The sequence below is a fragment of the Kogia breviceps genome, chromosome 12, assembly GCF_026419965.1.
Source record: "Kogia breviceps isolate mKogBre1 chromosome 12, mKogBre1 haplotype 1, whole genome shotgun sequence".
NCBI classification, from domain to species: domain Eukaryota; kingdom Metazoa; phylum Chordata; class Mammalia; order Artiodactyla; family Physeteridae; genus Kogia; species Kogia breviceps.
In genome coordinates, this window is record NC_081321.1 from 34,921,428 (window position 1) to 34,943,095 (window position 21,668).

Below are 21,668 nucleotides of genomic sequence, written 5' to 3' on the forward strand. Positions count from 1 at the left end.
TTATCTCTTCCTTTTCAAATTCTTTCCCCATTTAGGTTATTACAGATTATTGAGCAGAGTTCCCTGTGCTATACAGTAGGTCCTGTTGGTTATCTATTTTAAATACAGTGGTGTGTATATGTTAATCCCAAACTCCCAATTTATCCCCCCCCCACCTTTCTCCTTTGGTAACCATAAGTTTGTTTTCTATGTCTGTGAGTCTGCTTCTGTTTTGTAAATAAGTTTATTTGTATCAATTTTTTTAGATTCTGCATATAAGCTATGTCCTATTATATTTGTCTTTCTCTGACTTACTTAGCATGATTATCTTCAGGTCCATCCATGTTGCTACAAATGGCATTATTTCATTCTCTTTAATGGTTGAGTAGTATTCCATTGTGTATATATATATCCATCCATCTTTATCCATTTAGGACATTTAAGTTGCTTCCATGTCTTGGCTATTGTAAATAGCACTGCAGTGAACATTGGGGTGCATGTATCCTTTCGAACCATGTTTTTCTCTGGATATATGCCCAGGAGTGGGATTGCTGCATTATATAGTAGCTCTATTTTTTAGTTTTTAAGGAACCTCCATACTGTTCTCCATAGTGGCTGTATCAATTTACATTACCACCAACAGTGTAGGAGGGTTCCCTCTTCTCTACACCCACTCCAGCACTTATTATTTGTAGACTTTTTCAGGATGGCCATTCTGATTGGTGTGAGGTGATAACTCACTGTAGTTTTGATTTGCATTTCTCTAATAATTAGCCATGTGGAGCATATTTTCATGTGCCTGTTGGTCATCTGTATGGCTTCTTTGGAGAAATGTCTAGAATAACTACTAAATTTTATATATCACTCTTCACTTTTTTTTTTTTTTTTTTTTTTTTTTTTGTGGTATGCGGGCCTCTCACTGCTGTGGCCTCTCCCGTTGCGGAGCACAGGCTCCGGACGCGCAGGCCCAGCGGCCATGGCTCACGGGCTTAGTTGCTCCGCGGCATATGGGATCTTCCCGGACCAGGGCACGAACCCGTGACCCCTGCATCGTCAGGCGGATTCTCAACCACTGCGCCACCAGGGAAGCCCTCACTCTTCACTTTTAAATATATTAATTAATTCATAAATTCTCTGTGCCATCTCCCCTGCATTATCATGGCCAGTACTCACCATGTGCCCACAGCCACACAGGAGGGACATTCCCCTATTTTGTGCTGACATATCTTTCTAGATGAATACAGGACAGTTATTCTGCAATCAAGGAAATACAAATGTAGTTGGAGAAGTTAAAACACAAAACAATTTAAAAACATATTTAATGGTTTTCTCTGTGGTAAAGTTCTTCATAATTCAATCTTATTTTATTGCTGTTTCTAGGGTTTAATATACATAGGTTTACCTATGTAATATATCAATAAATACGAATAACTTGGGTCACTTTGTTAATTCATACATTTAGCAGATGTTTATTGATCACTTACTATTTTCAGGCAGTGCTCTAGGTTCTGGGGAGTTAACAGTGAAAAAAATTAGCTAAAATAACTCCCAGTCCTCCTGGAGCTTATTATCTAGTTTTAGCTATTGTTTTCTCTCATGGTTTTCAGTGATGGGAACCTGTTTCTTAACATCCTAGTAATTTTTGAGTGAATGATGGATTTTATACCTAAAAATGTATAGAGGATCTAGGTGATACTTTATTCTTCCCGAAAAGGTTCACTGTTTCCTCTGTTAGTTGGAAAGAATAGAAGCTGATCACTTTAATTCAGTCATGGAATGGACTGGGTAAGGACTGATTTACAGTTTCATCAAGGACCCGTCCATCTCTGGTTTTCTCTAGCCTGCCATACCCCTGTATATCTTGGGCCATTCTCTCTAGCAGGCTCTGAACTATAATAGTTTCCTCAGCATGGGGAAGTTGCCAAACCTCTGCTATACTTTACAGAGACTTTCTGCTTAGTCTCTCAGCATCCCCAGTGTTCAAGTTCATAATTTGGTAAATGTCTTGAAAGGGCAACCAACTGTGTATCGTGCTCTCTTCTGGGCCTCTCTTTTCTCACAAGAATCTTGGCTCCTTAAATTTCAAATGTTGCCCCTCTAACCCACTGAGACCACCCTCTGCCCAGGAAAACCCCAGATCCTCCTCCTCTTGCCTTGCACACAGAATCAGTTAATGTCTTCAGAGAAAATATAGTATAGATAACCTTTCCACAATTCTCTCCAATCTGGTATCTTGGTTTTTCTTGTCCTCATTGCTTCATCAGATCTCAGATGCCTTTAAGCGGATTTTGGGAGTGACTTTTATATTTTGTTTAGATCTTTTAGTTGTTCTTGGCTGGATCATTGGTCTGTTGCATGCTTACCATCTCATGCCTATTTTTAGATACTGAAATAGAAGAATGATGCCTTCTCTTACACACATCTATACAACCACAAAGGATGTAGCCGGAAATTTCTACCCTAGCCCAATGTATTCTAGAATTAATCGACAGAGTGGACAGGTAGAGATGTATCACTGAACAAAATCTTCAAAATAGGTGTCATTTAAAAAGCTGGGCAATTAACAGAGCTAATACTCCATAGTACACTGAGCTCACTGCCCAAGAACTGCTTAGATGGATGAACTCAGTATAAGTGGGAGTCCAAAACCTAATGGTAGCTCTGGGGAGTTGTAGCTTCTGGATATGACTCTTGACTTCTTATTATGAATTATATTCACAGGAAGTAATTCTTGATTGTCACTGTCTTACTAAAATACTGGGGAACAGAGATATTCTTTGTGTTTTTTATATCTCTACTAACACTTGTAGGAAGAAGGTATAGCACAGTGGTTAAGTGCTTGGATTTGGGAGTCAATCAAATTTAGATTCAAATCTTGTCCATTTACTAGATGCTTGACCTTGAGAAAGTTGCAAAAACTCTCTAAAGCCTTAATTCCATATCTGTGAAACAGGAATAACAAAACATTTCACTTTTCTGATATGAACGTTGATGGAGATTCAGTTTTCAAAGTGCTAATAACAATCTCTAGAACATTGCTAGCATACAGTTTATGGTAGCTAAAAAATTTTTGGCTATTATGGAAGCACATAGAATTAGAGACCCAGAATTTTGAGATGAGACCTTAAGATATTTACATAGCCCCTCCATAGACTTTAAGATATTTACATAGCCCCTCCAAAGAATGATGCATGTGGAAAAAGAATTGTTTTAAGAATTCATAAGTTTTTTTTTGTTGTTAAAAAACTATGTAAATATCTGTTTATATTATGGATTTTAAAAAATCTGAAATAACTGTGGAAAAAATAACTGAATTGGAAATGGTTTAACTCTCAGCCACTTTGAAAATGTGCTTCTTCATAGTTTCAATAGATAACTAACAAACATATCATTCTCTACTGCATATTGTTTCAAAGTTAATACTTCAATATGAAATAAAAAGTTAAAAAATGAAGTTAATCTAAGAAGAGTCATGTTTAACTGGTACTCTAAGTTATACAGGTATTATCATGTTTAAGAAAAGGAACAAAACTTAAAGGAAAAGAAACCTAGCAACTAACCCCAATATATTAAAAAAAAAATAAAAGAAATCTGAGTGAAAAACTTAGCATTAAAAATTTAGAGAGACAAATTTGGTTCCTAGCTACCATTCATTTGTTATGTGGTATTGATTGAGCAGGTTAAGTGATCTCTTTGAGTCCCAGTTTTCTCAGAGAAATTACAAGATGGTAAAAATGATACTTAGAATTTTCTTGACTATCAAACAAAAAAATGAAAATGCTTGATAAACAATAAGCATGGTCTTATTACTTGTATTTAATGATTGGGTGTACCTTTGAATCTCTCTTTGAGCTGTGAGGCATATGAATTGGTGTTATATAGCAAGCAAACAAGAATTAGCTATGTAAAAAGAGTGATGAAATGAAGTCTTCTGGTTATTGCTATTTAAGTAATAATTTAAACCACGTATATTTGAGTCAATTTTTACATCACTTCACTGTGTGGAAAATTTTCTCTAATCTTGATATTCTTCTGAACATTATTCAGATATGATATTATACCTAAAGCCTATTCCCGCCACCTTTTCAATAGTTCTGACTCGACAGAACTGAAGGAAAGTGAGCACTTCTCTTCCTTTCAAGTTACTCTAATTCAGGAATTGTTTCTGCGCTCCTCATACTTGAGTGAGTGTGAAATTATGCCCTTGCTGAGTATTTCTGTTTGATTTTCCAAAAGCTATTGTCAGTCGTATAACTCAAAAAGAAAAGGTACGTGGTAATTGGTATAGTCACAGTCAGTCTTCAAATCTAATTGGAACTGACCCAGACACCCTCAGAGCTCCTCCTAGCCTTTCAGATTAGTGAGCATAGATGATGAGATGAAAGCAAGAAAGCTTGTGGAAAGGGGAAAAAGACCCTTTGCGTGTTGCTGAACCAGAAAGCTTTGTCTATATGGCTCTCTGAGTCCGGACAATGTCTTGTGTGTTTGTTTCCACAGAGCATATATCATTACAGACTATATGGGCATCCGAAATGAAAGTTTCATGAAATTAGCTGCAGTAGGGACCTGGATGGGGGACTTTGTCACAGCTTGGATGGTAAGAAATTTTAACTTCACCCATTTCAAATGTCAGATGGAAGACATGTTCGTAATGTTGGATACACACTACTTTTTTTTTTTAACAAATAACTTCATGAATTATTTTATTTCATATTACATGTCAAATAACATTCCAAAGTAAAAGAAAAAGGATCTTGTTTTCATGGTTCGCATTATTGCATTTGTGCAAAGCCCTCAAACATGAGAAAGTCTCATTTATTTCACAAAATTTGAACGTACAGTCATTTCAGTAACTGGTTTGTTAGATAATCCAAGTCCAGTTATCCCCGGTTTTTCAAGCAACAAGTCACAGGAAATGCTGAGCTCTAACTGTTCATGTGCCTGTCAGCCCAGCATCCTGATCTCCAGCCCCTTTATGACACAGCCGTGCTCTTTGTTTTGTTATATCATTCCTCTGTCCTCCCAAGGAGGAGAGAGATAGTTTCATTTTCTCAACTAATGTGAATTGGATTTTATTGGATACACACTGCTTTTCACGGTTTAGAGCAAAATAGTTACCTCTGTTTTAAGGGGAACAAATTCATGAATGTGGACAAATCTAGAGATTATATGCAATATCTATTTACCTCAGGAAAAAACGTCAATACAATTTTAATACTAATGACTGTCTACCAGGATATATTTATTTATAAAATGCGTATATATGTGTATGTACCAAAACGTAAACATATGCACATATGTGTGGCATACAAACATAGACATATTCATAAAATTAGTGGAAAATTCTTTCCTGTGAAGTTCTAAATAATTTTGTGAAGATTGTCTGCTTGTTGTTTTTTGACATTTACACTTTTCAGGTAAGAAATGCTGTATGGCTTGTCTCAGAAGACCATATGAAACATTCTTTAAGGACTTAAAAAATAGTTTTCTACATTTGTTTTCCTCACTGAACCTACTAACTTAATGGTAACTAAGGAGTTCTGAGAGTTGTCTGTTTTAATCTCTTTTGTGCATTATCAGTCTTTATTACTATAGGTCTGCAACAATTAGACAAACCATGTTTCATGCTGAGTTCATCTGCCAGGAGAGTAACTTCTGTTTCTAATCATTGAGTTAATTAAAGACAATATGTAGCTTAAAGGCCCTAGGTCCTGTAAGTTTACAGAAGAGTTTCAGAGTGCAAAGAGTGTAACTCTCATAAAAAAGGAACACTTTAACCTTCATTGACACCTTTCATAAGTGTAGTTAATCCTAAGTAGCTTTATTCAAATTCATTTACTTGAAAATGAGAGGACTTATCAAAAGACAGATAATGCCCAAACCAAACACGATTTGGCAGGGACATGCAGCTACAGATGTGTTTCTGATACTGCAGGGAGATTCTCACAACAGTTACTGCCACTTCTATTGATAGCTTTGCTTCTTACCTGGAACAGGTGTTTTCAGGGTACAGGAAGCAGTTGTATCTTAACTGCTACTACTGTCATCATCCTGCAAGAGTATCAAGTAACCATAAAAGAGTTTGTCTAGCCTGTTTTTGAGCTCCCTCCCACCTCTGTTCAATTTTAGAATGTTGCCAGAACAAATTACCAGATGCATTCCATTTTGTTAACTTTAAAGCGAAATTTGAAGATGTTATTTCTTGTAATCATTAGAAATAGCAGTGAGAATAAGCCAGACATTAAGACCAGGCTGCCTCATCTATTTCCATTGGGAAAAACTATTTAAAAGGAAATATATGAACTTTAAGCTTGTCATTTCCTTAAAATTTGAGACAATGCCTTTTGGAAATCTCTGCATTAATTGTGGATTATGATTTTGACTCCATTTTATGATGGCTCTACTTACTGAAATGAAAAAGAGAACTGGAACAAGAGTTCAGAAATTTGGATTCTCTGACTTGCCACCTATGGTTTGACCTTCCACAAATAATGTACAATCCTTTGAACCTTAGTCTGCACATTTCTTAAAAGGGATTACTAGCTCCTACTGATGCTACAGGTTTTTTTGTGATGATTAAACGTGTGGTCCTAGAGCAGGACTTAAAATGCTGACATGTAAGGGAGGTATAAGTGCTTTATTGTTATTGTTCATGTTTTTGGAACCCCATCCTCTTGACTGGGCCCAGTTCCTTGAAGTAATGGCAAAGGCAGGTCATTGATATAAACCTTAGGCTTCCCAGACTTCCTGTCTCTTCTGTGAAGCTCCAGGAGCATGAGAATCCCACCTTATCCCAGGCCTGGGGTTCACAGCATCTGGAGTTTCTTTCCTATCGCCCATGATAGAGCAGACTAAACCAATATAGTACATTGCTTCCTTACTTCTGCCTGATACGGATCTTGATCAAAGTCAGGGTAGAAGCAGCAGACCCACAAAACCTAAGAGCTGCTCTGGAGTTTTCAGGCTCAAGTCAGCCATTTGATACCTAAATCATTTTCTTTCCTATGATGACATCATTATTTATTTGTAGCCAAATTCCGCCCAATTTCTCCCCAGACTTTCCCACAAAACAGTGGGAAAGTAGGCCATATATAGCTCTGCCCCTATTTATTGGTTATATTATTATTTTTTAAAATTAGGCTATTTTTCTTTTGAACCATAAGGTGGGGTCCAATGCCTAGGCAGCATTGAGAGGCAAATGCATAGTACAGCTTTGACCAAAGACCTTTAACCCTTCCTGGTTGGATTTTTACCATGCACTCTTCTGCCCTACTCTTATGGTTTAGGGGAATACCAATAATTCCACAGTTCAATCTGTAGTCTTTCTCTCTCTCCATCCTCTGTCTTACCTTCAGAGTTTCTCCTAAATTTACTACTTTAATGCCTTCTATTTCTACTAACTAACCTGATAACTTTTTACCTTTTCCCATACCATAGATTACTGCTCCAACCAATACTTCCAATACCACAGAAGTAGGACTAGATTGAGGGTCAAGAAAACTATGTTATAGGTTTAACCCAGCAAACCTTCTGGGGCCTCTCATCTGTTCCTTTCTGCAAACTGAGGAAGAATCAAAATCCCTTTCTGCTTATGTGATCTGAAAAACTGACCTTTCCCCATTAGCCACAGGGATAGAAATGGCAAAAGAAACAGTTCTCTCCTGATTTGAAAGTACAGTTACACAGGGAGGATTCCCAGAGCACATCATTTCTATTCCCATTTCTATTCACTGACTAGGCATTACGTTTCCATATAAATATTTATATGTCTACATATGTGTCATTGATAACATTTTTTTTAAAATAATAGTTTTCCTCATGAGAGGAGTCTAAGGACGCTTTGACCTTCATTTCTCCATAGAATTCTCATCATGAAATGAATACCAATGATGGTGACCCTTGTGGAAAACCAACGGACTATTTACATTTCCAATAAAAGCGTGCCTTTCAATGCAGTTCAGAAATAGAGGCTTTTTCTTTGGTGGAAATAATTCAGAAATTTTCCTTGGTTTTAAAAGGCACATCAGAACTGATGTGATCCACAGGCAAGGCTGATGTCAACCAATCTGACAAAAATCTATGACCCTCACACTACCGAGTGTCAAGCTCTGCTAGGTTCAGTTCCCTGGCAGTCCTGACTTTTCCGGGCTCAGTGGTATGCCTTGTACAGAAGGCTATAAGTATATGTCAGGGTTCAAGTTACTAATTTTTTTGTCAAATAGACTTTTTTAAAATTAGCATAAAAGAAATACATAAAATGACCAGTGAGGTAATTCATCATTGAGCTGGCCCTTTCTGTTAAGAGTTGCAGAGACGAGCTCTATCACGAGGACACGCAGAAAGCAAAAATGCTGGGTGTCTCATGTGACACCATTGCCACGTAGCCCCATGTTTGCCCATGCTCTGTGCCATTAAGCAAAGAGCCAAGGAGGGTTGGCTGTTCCACAGGACATGGCTCCAGCTTGACCACCTCCCCCGTTTGGAAGACAGTGGTCATGGCCTCTGCTGAGGTCTAAGGTGGCAGGGGATCCTGAGGACATCATGATGGCCCTTGCTTCTGCCCCTCACTAAATACCAGAGGGAAAAATCACTTCCTGTATATGTGTACCTAATCATCATCCCCTTTCTCCAGCTCCTGATTCCTCCTGCTCTGATGGCTTTCTCTTACAGCAGTAAGTGGTACATGGCTCATGATGATGGTGACAGGGACATCAGACTCCAGGTTTGAAGTTCATGGCTCTGGGGAGGTGAAGGAGGTTACAAATAAAGTGAAGACAGTTCTGATGGTAAACACTAAAGTCATCATAAAACTTTTACATACACCCTACATCATAAAACCACATACTGTGTTGTAATTCCCAATAGTCATGGGACCTTGGTTGGTCTCGACATATCATTCCCAGAATTGTGTGTGGGCCTTTGTGTATATATGCCACGACTGGCGAAGCTTCCACCATGGAGTTATGTCATACACTCGTAAAACAATTCAGATTTTTGTCAATAGCCTTTGCCTTTATTTCAGGTTATTACAGTTGTTACTGAACCAAACCTGGGTCTGCTTGCCCGTGCACAGTAAAACCAATCTACTGACACCAGCTTGTGGTGAAGGGAAGTACAGCGTTTATTTCAGGGCACCAAGTGAGGAGTCCAAACAGATAGTATTTATAAGGCCCAAACTCCCCGAAGCTTTTCAGGGAAAAGTTTTTAAAGACAGGGTAAGGGAGGGGGGTTATGGGGTGTGTGACCAGCTCATGGACATTATTCTGATTTGTTGGTGGTGAGATAATCAGGAGTTAACATCATCAACCTTCTGGTTCCAACCCGTCTGGGGTCCACATGCTTGTGGGTGGAAGAGTTAAGAAGTTAACTCCTTCCACCTGGTGGGGGTTTCAGGCTCTGCAAAGCAGCTCAAAGGACATAGCTCAGAATATTATCTATAGCCCTTGAGAAGGAACTAAATGTCCTTGACTTTGTTTAAGGGCTAAACTGATTATTTTGTCTTTGTGCCTGTTTTCCTTTCTGCATTTTCTTGCTTCTCTGATTAAATGTACTCTTTGGAACTCAGGGAAGCCTATGAGACTAAAGTTTTTTGACAAACAAGAGGCAGGCAGAGGACATGGTGGGGTTCTGTTCTTGGAAGGCCTCCCAGGTTCCTGCTCGGTTACATAGTGATCATTTGTTTTTAAAATTATACGTGAATTTAACAGGTTTTTTCTTCTTCCTGAAACTGGAGATGTATTAGAACCAGACAAGCTCAGTCAACACCTTCATGTGGAAATGCATTTGGACTGATAAAACACAGCCATTGTAGTTGTATTAGAACAATAAATAAACTTTTAAAATTTGCTTAGTTTCTTTCTTCTGAAGCTCTAGTAAGAATATGATTTTAGAAAAAAATAAGTTTTTAAGAGTATATTTTACCCTTCTATTTTATTTATTTATTATTATTATTTTTAAAAATATTTATTTATTTACTTTCTGCTCCGGGTGTCAGTTGCAGCGCGTGGAATCTTCATTGCCACGTGCAGCATCTTCGTTGTGGTGTGGGGATCTTTAGTCACAGCATGCAGGATCTAGTTACCTGGCCAGGAATTGAACCCGGGCCCCCTGCATTGGGAGCACGGAGTATTTTTTTTTTAATTTAATTTTATTTATTTATTTTATTTTTTAACATCTTTATTTGAGTATAACTGTTTTACAATAGTGTGTTAGTTTCTCCTTTACAACAAAGTGAATCAGTTATACATATACATATGTTCCCATATCTCTTCCCTCTTGCATCACCCTCCCTCCCACCCTCCCTATCCCACCCCTCTAGGTGGTCACAAAGCACAGAGGTGATCTCCCTGTGCTATGCGACAGCTTCCCACTAGCTATCTAATTTACATTTGGTAGTGTATATATGTCCCTGCCACTCTCTCACATCGTCACCGCTTACCCTTCCCCCTCCCCATATCCTCAAGTCCATGCTCTAGTAGGTCTGTGTTTTATTCCCGTCCTACCACTAATCTCTTCATGACATTTTTTTTTCTTAGATTCCATATATATGTGTTAGCATACGGTATTTGTTTTTCTCCTTCTGACTTACTTCACTCTGTATGACAGACTCCAGGTCTATCCACCTCATTACAAATAACTCAGTTTCATTTCTTTTTATGGCTGAGAAATATTCCATTGTATATATGTGCCACATCTTCTTTATCCATTCATCTGTTGATGGACACTTAGGTTGCTTCCATGTCCTGGCTATCGTAAATAGAGCTGCAATGAACATTTTGGTCCATGACTCTTTTTGAATTATGGTTTTCTCAGGGTATATGCCCAGCAGTGGGATTGCTGGGTCGTATGGTAGTTCTATTTGTAGTTTTTTAAGGAACCTCCATACTGTTCTCCATAGTGGCTGTATCAATTTACATTCCCACAAGCAGTGCAAGAGTGTTCCCTTTTCTCCACACCCTCTCCAGCATTTATTTTTTCTAGAGTTTTTGATGATGGCCAATCTGACCGGTGTGAGATGATATCTCATTGTAGTTTTGATTTGCATTTCTCTAATGATTACTGATGTTGAGCATTCTTTCATGTGTTTGATGGCAATCTGTATATCTTCTTTGGAGAAATGTCTATTTAGTTCTTCTGCCCATTTTTGGATTGGGTTGTTTGTTTTTTTGTTATTGAGCTGCATGAGTTGCTTATAAATTTTGGATATTAATCCTTTGTCAGTTGCTTCATTGGCAAATATTTTCTCCCATTCTGAGGGTTGTCTTTTGGTCTTGTTTATGGTATCCTTTGCTGTGCAAAAGCTTTTAAGTTTCACTAGGTCCCATTGGTTTGTTTTTGTTTTTATTTCCATTTCTCTAGGAGATGGGTCAAAAAGGTTCTTGCTGTGATTTATGTCATAGAGTGTTCTGCCTATGTTTTCCTCTAAGAGTTTGATAGTGTCTGGCCTTACATTTAGGTCTTTAATCCATTTTGAGTTTATTTTTGTGTGTGGTGTTAGGGAGTGTTCTAATTTCATACTTTTACAGGTAGCTGTCCAGTTTTCCCAGCACCACTTATTGAAGAGGCTGTCTTTTCTCCACTGTATATCCTTCCCTCCTTTATCAAAGATAAGGTGACCATATGTGTGTGGGTTTATCTCTGGGCTTTCTACCCTGTTCCATTGATCTATATTTCTGTTTTTGTGCCAGTATCATACTGTCTTGATTACTGTGGCCTTGTAGTATAGTCTGAAGTCAGGGAGCCTGATTCCTCCAGCTCCATTTTTCGTTCTCAAGATTGCTTTGGCTATTTGGGGTCTTTTGTGTTTCCACACAAATTGTGAAATTTTTTGTTCTAGTTCTGTAAAAATTGCCAGTGGTAATTTGATAGGGATTGCATTGAATCTGTAGATTACTTTGGGTAGTATAGTCATTTTCACAATGTTGATTCTTCTAATCCAAGAACATGGTATATTTCTCCACCTATTTGTATCATCTTTAATTTCTTTCATCAGTGTCTTATAGTTTTCTGCATACAAGTCTTTTGTCTCCTTAGGTAGGTTTATTCCTAGATATTTTATTCTTTTTGTTGCAGTGGTAAATGGGAGTGTTTTCTTAATTTCACTCTCAGATTTTTCATCATTCGTGTATAAGAATGCCAGAGATTTCTGTGCATTAATTTTGTATCCTGCTACTTTACCAAATTCATTGATTAGTTCTAGTAGTTTTCTGGTAGCATCCTTAGTATTCTCTATGTATAGTATCATGTCATCTGCAAACAGTGACAGCTTTACTTCTTCTTTTCCTATTTGGATTCCTTTTATTTCTTTTTTTTCTCTGATTGGGAGCACGGAGTCTTAACCACTGGACCACCTGGAGGTCCCTTACCTCTCTGTTTTAATCTTGCCTGTTTTATGTGTAAATACTACATTATCCCTCTAAATATTTGAGGGAAAAATTTTGCCTTCCTATTTTTCACACATTTTTCATTTCTTCAGAGAGATTTTTTTGATTCATATTTATGTTGCTAATATCTTTGTTTCAAAAGGTTGTGTTTATTTAATAGGCAAAGCTGAAAACTCTTTCTACCTTCCTTGACTATAAACTTCTTGAGTGGAGTTACAATGTCAATTGTGTTCACAATTGTATTCCTAGCACCCAACACAGTACCAGGCATAAAAAAGTAAACGGTGCTCAAGAAATATTTATTGAAAGAATAAATAGATATATCATAAGAGCACATAAGCAGTAAGTTCTCTTTCTTCTTTTCTCATTCAATTTTGTGACTTAGTGTTATAAAATGGGCATTCTAGAATATTGAAAATGTGGAGGGATGAGACCTGTACTGTTCCAGGTGCCTTGATATCAACTCCCTTCCTCCTCCCCTGCATTTGCTCTTGCTTAGCTTGTTTCCATAACCAGGAGGACACATGCTAGGAAACACCCTTGAATGGATGTAATAGATTGTATTTTTAATTTTTATTGAAATATAGTTGATTTACAATGTTGTGTTAGTTTCAGGTGTACAGCAAAGTGATTCAGTTTTATATATATATATATATATATATATATATATATATATATATCCACTCTTTAGATTCTTTCCCATATAGGCCATTACAGAGTATTCAGTAGAGTTCTCTGTGCTATACAGAAGGTCCTTATTAATTATCTATTTTATATATAGTAGTGTGTGCATATGTCAATCCCAATCTCCCAATGTATCCCTCCCCTTGCCCCTTATGCCCTTGGTAATCACAAGTTTGTTTTCTAAATCTGTAACTCTATTTCTGTTTTGTAGGTAAGTTCATTGGTACCCTTTTTTTAGATTCCACATATAAGTGATATCATGATATTTGTCTTTCTCTGTCTGACTGACTTAGTATGACATATATATTCTTTTTTAGATTCTTTTCCATTATAAGTTATCACAAGATATTGAATATAATCCCCTGTGCTATACAGTAGGGCCTTGCTGGTTATCTTTTTTATATATAGGAGTGTGGGTATGTTAATCCAGAACTCCTAATTTATCCCTCCCTGTCCTTTCCCCTTTGGTAACCGTAAAAGTTTGTTTTCTATGTCTGTGAGTCTGTTTCTGTCTTGTAAATAAATCCCTGTCCTTTCCCCTTTGGTAACCGTAAAAGTTTGTTTTCTATGTCTGTGAGTCTGTTTCTGTCTTGTAAATAAGTTCATTTGTATCATTTTTGTTGATGTAATTCTCCTAAATGGTGATGTAACCTTTTGTACAATTTTGCATTCTTTGACAAAATAAAGATTGAGACTCTCAGGTCCCCCTAGATGATTCCTTGAGTGGTCATTGTTGCTTTCAGGAGCATAGTTTTGCTCCTGGGGGCAACAGAAGGAAACTAGGTTGAGATATATCCCTTTAGCCACTTAAGCAGAGAGCTTTTACTGTACTATGTAAGACAGAAAATTGGTTAAACTTCAGTGGACAGAGGCAGAGAGGATTAAAGAATGGTGTATACTTGAGAATAATTTATACTTCTGGGTTAGTATTTATTTACAAATCTAGAACGGAATAGAGAGAGGAACTATTTCTGCAGCATTCAGGAGTAAAGTATTCCTTCTAGCTTAAATATAGAAAATATGAAATACATTTTGTAATTATAAATACATACCTAAAATTTGGTGAGTTTTTCTATTGTCCCATGTTTATTTCATGCTTACTAAGGAAGGAGTGTGATTATCTGTGCTATTTTCATTTCACCAAATTAGTAATAGTTTATTTAGTTTTAAGTTTTCTGTTATACATGTCACCATTTTGTGGACTGTTCTGCACATGCTAAGTTTGTCAGTGAACAATAACCTGGAATATAACTGACATCATATCTAGTTTGTTATCCTGTCTGGAATTGAGTTTTTCAATTCACATTATGATCAATGCCAGTTTTCTAATTATTTCTTTTCCACTGATATTTCAAAAATGACAGAATAAAGAGCATAATTGAATTGATTTAATATCTGAAATAAAGTAGCAATAATAGCTCTACTGAAGTTCATAAAAAAAGAGCATTTAAACTGTGAAATATTGAATAGAAGGATCATAGTTAGCAAACCCATTGAACAAGTATATTTGACAAGTGGAAGGGGCAAATTAGATATTAAACCATTGGAGCTGGACCCAAGAGCCCAGCATTACTTTGAGATGTTCTCTTTTCTCTCTTTCTCTGCCTGTTCATTGAATCTATTTCGTAGTTGCAGTCTACTTTCTGATTAGTTAACCCCATATTTGGTAAATTTATGTTGCATTTCCCTATTTTATACTGTGAAGTTGGACACTGGATCAAGCATTTAAATAAGTAATATACTATCTTTCTATAAAGATTCTCTCTTAAGTGAGATACCATAGAAAAAGAGCATGTGTCAGAGATTTGTGGGCACATGGTTTATTGAGGAAATGCTCTTCAGGGAAATCTGTAAGGAGAGGAGAGAAACAAGAGAGAGATGGGGAAGGAGAAGAGCAAAGATGTAGTCATGTGGTCTCAGGTAATCTATCCTTGGCTTGACCCACTGGGCAGGTGTTATGTTCTTGGGGAGTGGAGTGTACCAGTAAGTGAAGGGGATCTGGGTGGGACACCAACATCACCAACATTGATTACCACACTGAGAAAACCCAAGGACATTAGATTGAGTGGCATCCATAATTGCCAGAAAAAATTGTCAGTTTGTTTGATTATTTGATTGAAACAGAGAACATAAGAGAGGAAATTTTTTATATTTCTTTTTTATGTATTAGAAAATTTGAGGGAATCAAATGTGGTCATTTTGCTTCTGTGTGTATAAATATTTTAATGTATCTATTAATATTTTAGCATTGTGTTTCATGTTCCTTCAAAATAATAAGTTCTTACTAAAAAATTAATAAGACAGAGTCTAACCTCCTGTTTTCTGATAGCATCACAAATGGTGATCAGAGTCTTTTAATTTTTAGGAATCTTAGAGTTTTAAAGTCCTAACAGAATATGATATGAAAAAAAGGATTTCTGAGTAAAATAGATTATAGTATAGAATATAGATATTTAGGAATAGAAGCACAAATTCTGTCTCTGCTGTAACTCTCCTAAACTCAATCTCTATCAGAAATTCCATAGTATTTTATAGGTATATTGTATGTAATTTATATTCATTTATTAAAAATTTATGCAATATATTATTCTAAGTGTATGAAAGGCACCAGGGAAGTGTATTGGATTGAACTGCATTAAGATGTGAAAGACACTAAGCACATCTCTTATAGAAAGACAGCCCTACTAGAGGCAGGAGATGCTCACTTTTCATCTTTTCCATCCCCAGCTTAGTTTTAGCATTTTTCAATTCCATTACACTTTATTCTATTACCTGGTTTATACTTCCTCAAGGCAGGTTTCCTTTTTGTCCACACATTTGTTATGATTTTTCTAACATGATGTTCCACACCTTTTAAAGCACCATTTATCAGTCATTTGCCTGAAGTTTAAATAAAAGCTGGGGGACATTGATATTTTTTTCCTCTGAAAGTCAATAATATAATGAAATGGGTACCAGTTGTTAATATTAGCTCAGAACCTCAAAAAAGAAGCTATGTTCTTCTTTTTGTAGTCATTTTAGAAGTAGTTGGATTATTCCCCTTATACATTTTTAAAATGTTTTATTTAGTGCCTATTCCTGTGGGCCAAGCACTATTTTATGTTTGTGTGTGTGTTGTGTGTGTGTTGTGTGTGTGTGTGTAAAATTTTAATTAGTTTTCAGAGTTTTCAGTGCTTTCAACTACTATGCCATCTTGCCAAGCTAAATAGTTTTCTTGGGAATATTTAATCATAGATATCAACAAGACATGGAATATAGCTGTAGAAGTTGGTTTGATACTTTTTTTCTGCCAGTGTGTCAATAAAATTTGTCCAATTTTGTCATTAGTTGGGAGAGGGGAGTTGCATATCTTTTTAGGTACTAAATGATAGTACATCACATCTTCGCCAAACTATTACTTTTAAACTTTAGAAAACTCAGATATTTTTTCCTGTTCCCTTTTGACAAATATAGGTGGTTGAAAGCCTCTTATTTCTGGGACTGGAAGAATGTAAAAAATAGCTTTATATAATCTTTTTAAGATAGATACTTCAATTCCTGATTTTTGAAGTGCTAAGTGTTTTGTTTATATAAAATTGCTATCCTTTAGCAGTTGTTTGCCCCAAGAAATATTTTTATATTCACAGTGTATGTTACATTTGTAGCTAAATGTTCTATAAACATCAAAATGAAATTTATAACATGAAGTGCTAGTACTTATGTTTTATTTTTGTTGCTTCATAAAAACTATTACATATTTCAAGAGACTGAAATATTTGAGTGAAGAAAAGGAATATTTTGATAATGAATGATTAAGTAAAACTATGTTTGGCATATATTCTTCTCTGTTCTTATATATGTGAAGGCTGATTTGGAAATAAAGAACTTCCATTTGTCTTGACTGACAAAATATGCTAAGGTTTATCCCAGACCTGAACTTGACTCCAGTATCCTTCACTAGTCTACCAAGTTGCTCAGTGAAACATCTTATGTAGCTTTCTGAACATACTGTTGCACAAGGAAAGGAGTAAATTGTGCATACAGTACTAATGGAACTGATTAATTAAGTATAATATCCAATAAATGACCTCTGATATTTCTGAAGATATCAAATAGAACAGATGATTAAGTTCACATCAGTAGTTTCTTTAATGCAACAGACCAGTGCTCACAGAAAGAAAGTTAGGACATCACATATGCCAACTTAAAAATTCCAAATTGTTCTTGACTACTAAGCAGAGAATATATTTGAGAAGTATTGCCTAAATGAGTCAAGTGCTTGAGATGAAACAGGAAACCTGGAGAGATGCCATGTTTTCACTGAAAAGAATAGCACCTCTAATAAAGGTTTTAAAATATATCATGAAAGATACTGTGAACCTGTAGCTTTGAAAGAAAAATGAAAGCTAATAATTTTCAAGATCTGAGTATTTTTTCCCTTGACTTATCTTATAATTATCCTAATTTCTATTTGACATTTTCAATTTCAACTAGAGGTGACAGAATCAATGAAAGATTTTTGACAAATCCGAGTGCACATTAAAAAAAAAAAGCAATGCATCTTATTTCACTTCAATAAAAAATTTGCAAAATGAATCAACTTTCTGTGTAACCGTATGTTAGATATCTAAACTCATTTATTCATTAAATGAGTATTTATTTATATAGTAACCTTATACTTTACAACCATATTATACAATGCTTTTCAGTATTAAAGGACTAAGTATAATTAAAATTATAAAATTGTTGAAATATTTATTGACCAACAAATTGGATTTACTATATTGGTAGAGATATAAAATGTCTTTTCAAAGACCATTTAAAAATTCATTTTTTTCTAAAGTACAAAAATAACATATACCCATGTGTAGTAAAGCAAATATATATTTTACAAATCCCTTATTTTGATTATATGAACACAAATAAACAAGCAGAATAATTATTCTTGGCACCAGTTCATGTACTTTACTTTCCTGGTCCTAAAAGTCTCTATGGTATTGTCATTGGTATCTTTCTGAAGTTGTTGACACCTCCAACTGATGATATAGACCATAATATTTTTGAGAAAATATGTTCTCTAGTGTCAAAAGCCCTGTGAAACTCAGTGTATTCTGCTAAATGGATGATTGTACAAATCTATTTTTAGTAGTATTTTAGCCCCAATATTTCTGTGGATATCATATTTTTGTTTCCATTCAAGCTACCTTTTTTTCACAAATATTTTTACATGATACAACTCATCAAATAAGTTTTCTCTGTGTCATTTTTAAATATTTTACCAAATTTTGATGCTGCAAAGTTACAGACCTTTAGCAGCCCAAGACAATTCTGAGGGGCTCCTTCCCTTATTCATTAATCTGTTCACTTAATAAATACACACTAAACACCTACAGGATAATAACAAATGAGTGATGGAGTAATCATTAGAATATGTTAAATATGGTAAAAATGGAGTTCTAATATCATTGCGTTTAACGATAATTTCCTCTTTTTAAAGGAGTCTCCTAAGTGCTTTGCCCTAGCCAGCCCTTCACAAGACTTGCTGGGTTGGCGAGTGTTCAGGCTGTGTGGGAATTGTTGTCCTACACCATCTTTTGGTCTGTTCAGATCTTCCTCACCTTCTTTGAGTATCCTCAGTCATCAATTTGTGGTGAGGTTTTAATGAGTGACGGTGGCTTTCTGTGTTAAACTTACATAAATAATAAATGCTGGAGTTGCAAATTCCAATGCCCTAAGGGCCAGGCCACTCTAGTACATTGTGAGACATCTGGTATGAGATAAAACGGTGTGCAGTCGGGGGTAGCTGTGTTGAACCAGAAGCATATTCCCACAAAGAGGCGACAAAAATTCAGTTTGGGGCAAAAATACCAGGAATGAGATGTAGGCTATAATTTCAACACCGATTCTGCCCACTGTCCACCCGCTTCATGCTTTCATTAAGTGGCAGACTGACACAGGACACGAAAATGGAGAGACGGGCGTGAGGAGTGAACTTTGGGCAGGTGCCATTTCGGAACATCTCAATCACACCTCTTAAACGTATCCATCCTCTAAGAGTAGGTTCTCCCTGTTTGGTTACAGCCACCGACGTGCAGGGGAGACAAGAGCTCCCTGTGCTCTAATCACAGCTGATGAGAACATCCCGAGTCCCTGTACCACTTAGCGCTCATCTCACCTGAACAGTGAAGGCTCAAGTGGGCAAAAAACAGTTTCACAGTAACACTTTCTGAAGTGTTAATGAAATGCTTGTTATTGAGGTCAAGCTAGCCATTACCAGCATGGGTGCAGAGAGACTTAGAGCTCATGCCAAATTTGTTGACTGACTAGCTTTGGTTCATCATAGGGAAAGGGTGTGCGGGTGGATACCTGATGACTATGCATATTGTGCAGTTCTTAAAGTGAACGCAACTATCATTAAGGTTTCAACATTTATAAAGCTCTGAGGCAGTTTCTAAATAGATACAATGAACCAAGCTTATTGTTTAGTTGGTAGCCCCAATCAATTTTTTTATATGCATTCCCTAAGGCAGTGGTTCACAAATTTGTCTTTACATTGGAATCTCCTGGGGGAGCTTCAAAGACCCCTGATGCCTATGTCCCACTCCCAGGGATAGGGACTTAAATTGTCTGGACTGTAACCTGGGTGGTGGAATTTTTTAAAGGTTTCCAGAGTTCTAATATGCAGACAAGTTTGGGGCCATTTCTCTTAGGTGATTCCAGGAAGTTTGGTGTGAGAGTATTTTGACATGTGCTATGGGGTCATAACCATCTGATATTAAGGCTGATGGGAAATCAGAGGAAAGAATCTTGCGTTGCTGGGAGACTATACAACAGAGAAGCAGGCCTGAAGGCAGAATGGGTGGGGAGAGGGCTGTTCTCACACACCTTGCCACAGGGCCATGTAAGTGCTCCGTAAATTTTCCCTGGCCTCCAGTGGTGTGTCTAGGACTTGATTTGGGCTTCTTACTGAGCAACTTTGGCCTTGGCTTACTTCTGAAACTCACAGCAGACTCCCCTGAATGTGTACCAGCCTTGCTGAAAAGCTGACCAATGTCATCTGCCTTGGCTTTGGCTCAAATTATTCAAGAAATCTGCCTCTCCAGATAGCAGGACAGGCACCCCCCACCTCCTTCCAGCTCATAAGATGGAGAAGAATAGTCATGCCATCATTTTGCCTATTCTAATAGAGTATCATCTACGTGAACTTCCTTTCAATCCACCCCTACCAGCAAATGACCCACTCCCCCAATTCTCCATGTGCTTTAATTTGATTCTTTACTTCTCAGTAAATGTTACTAAGTATTGGTGCCATTCACTCAGAGGGTGGGTTACTTTTAATAATTATTACTTAGAGAATATGGCTGTGAACTGCTGTGAGATAAAGATAAAGCATGTGGAATTATGACTGTTACTATTGTTAGTGTTACTTCATTTAAAAAATTATAGTGTTTCATAAATGAGAACATCTTAAAATACAGTCTGCAATTTGCATTTTCTGAATGAAGACTTTTTACTAATTTTAACATCTTTTAATTTTTACTATACTGTCCTTCCCATAGCTCAGCCAGACTGAACTAACATCAAAATTGTATAGTCACCATTTTACATGTTTTCTAAAATGAGGTCAGCTTTAAGTAGATCACTCTAAATTATAAATATACATGATGTTAATGTTATGTCATTTGCCAGAATCTCCTCTGTTTATAGGAATTAAGATATGAATTATAGGGATTATGTTTAGTGACGAAAACTCCCAATGAAAAGTTTATATTCTTCAACAAATGCTTATATCTCAGCTATGCTTTCCAAAGGTTGACAAGACAATCTTGAGTAAATAAATCATAGTTCCCAATTACTAAAATAAGTGATTAAAAAGTAGTATTGAAAAATGCTGAATTTTAAAGTATAATCTTGACACAAAGTAGATAATTTAAACTTTTAACTGCCATGAAACTTTATCTCATAATTTTCTTTCCTGATGGGCACTGAGTTCCAAACAGTATTGGAATTCCTCTACTAAGATTAGAGGCAAAAAAATACACTCATTTAGAAAGGTTTCTTGCCATTTATTTTTAGTCCTGTTTGTTTTAGTAGGGTCCAAGTTACAGGTTTTATTAAAATACTAATTTTATAGTTTCTAAAATGAATTACATGCAGAAAAATATGAAGGGAGGCGGTTGGGGCTAAATATGCCATTCAAGAAGCAAACTTGAGAAGCAGATGCATAGAGATGACATTTTCCCAGTCAATGACAATTATCTGGAGCCTCTCATCTGATTTCCTGCCGCGTTATGTTTCCACAACAGTTCATTGACTTGTCTATAAGAGTAAAGCTTGGAGTCAATTAAGGTGTGACAACAAAGGAATTCAATAGAAAACCCAGGGGATTGTAAAATAAGCGTAGATTTTAATTCGGAAGTTTTGAGAAAACAGCTGCGCAAGAACAACAATTTTTGATGCACAGTGGATCTTGACAGAAGCTCAGATCCCTGATATTTCCGTCCTGTTCATTTGTCAACATAAAGGCGAGATAGAGTCTTATGGGATTAAGCAAACTCCACGTCTAAAAATATAGTTTGACATTTCTTGAATGCACTTGACAAGACTCCACATAAAATTATATGAGCATTCTTTTCAGCTAAG

At 36.4% G+C, this 21,668-nt stretch overlaps 1 protein-coding gene across 9 annotated transcripts in view; it reads left to right on the top strand.

Moving 5' to 3' along the window:
* TMEM117 (transmembrane protein 117) overlaps nucleotides 1-21,668 on the top strand; it is a 536,895-nt gene that overhangs the window by 286,755 nt on the left and 228,472 nt on the right. For 8 of the 9 annotated variants that reach the window (XM_059081600.2, XM_067009093.1, XM_067009097.1 and 5 more), the window contains one exon: nucleotides 4,477-4,576. The exons of the other annotated variant lie outside the window; for it this stretch is intronic. In XM_059081600.2, coding sequence (XP_058937583.1) covers nucleotides 4,477-4,576 — 100 coding nt within the window. The remainder of the gene's footprint in view (nucleotides 1-4,476; nucleotides 4,577-21,668) is intronic. 9 annotated transcript variants of the gene reach the window in all.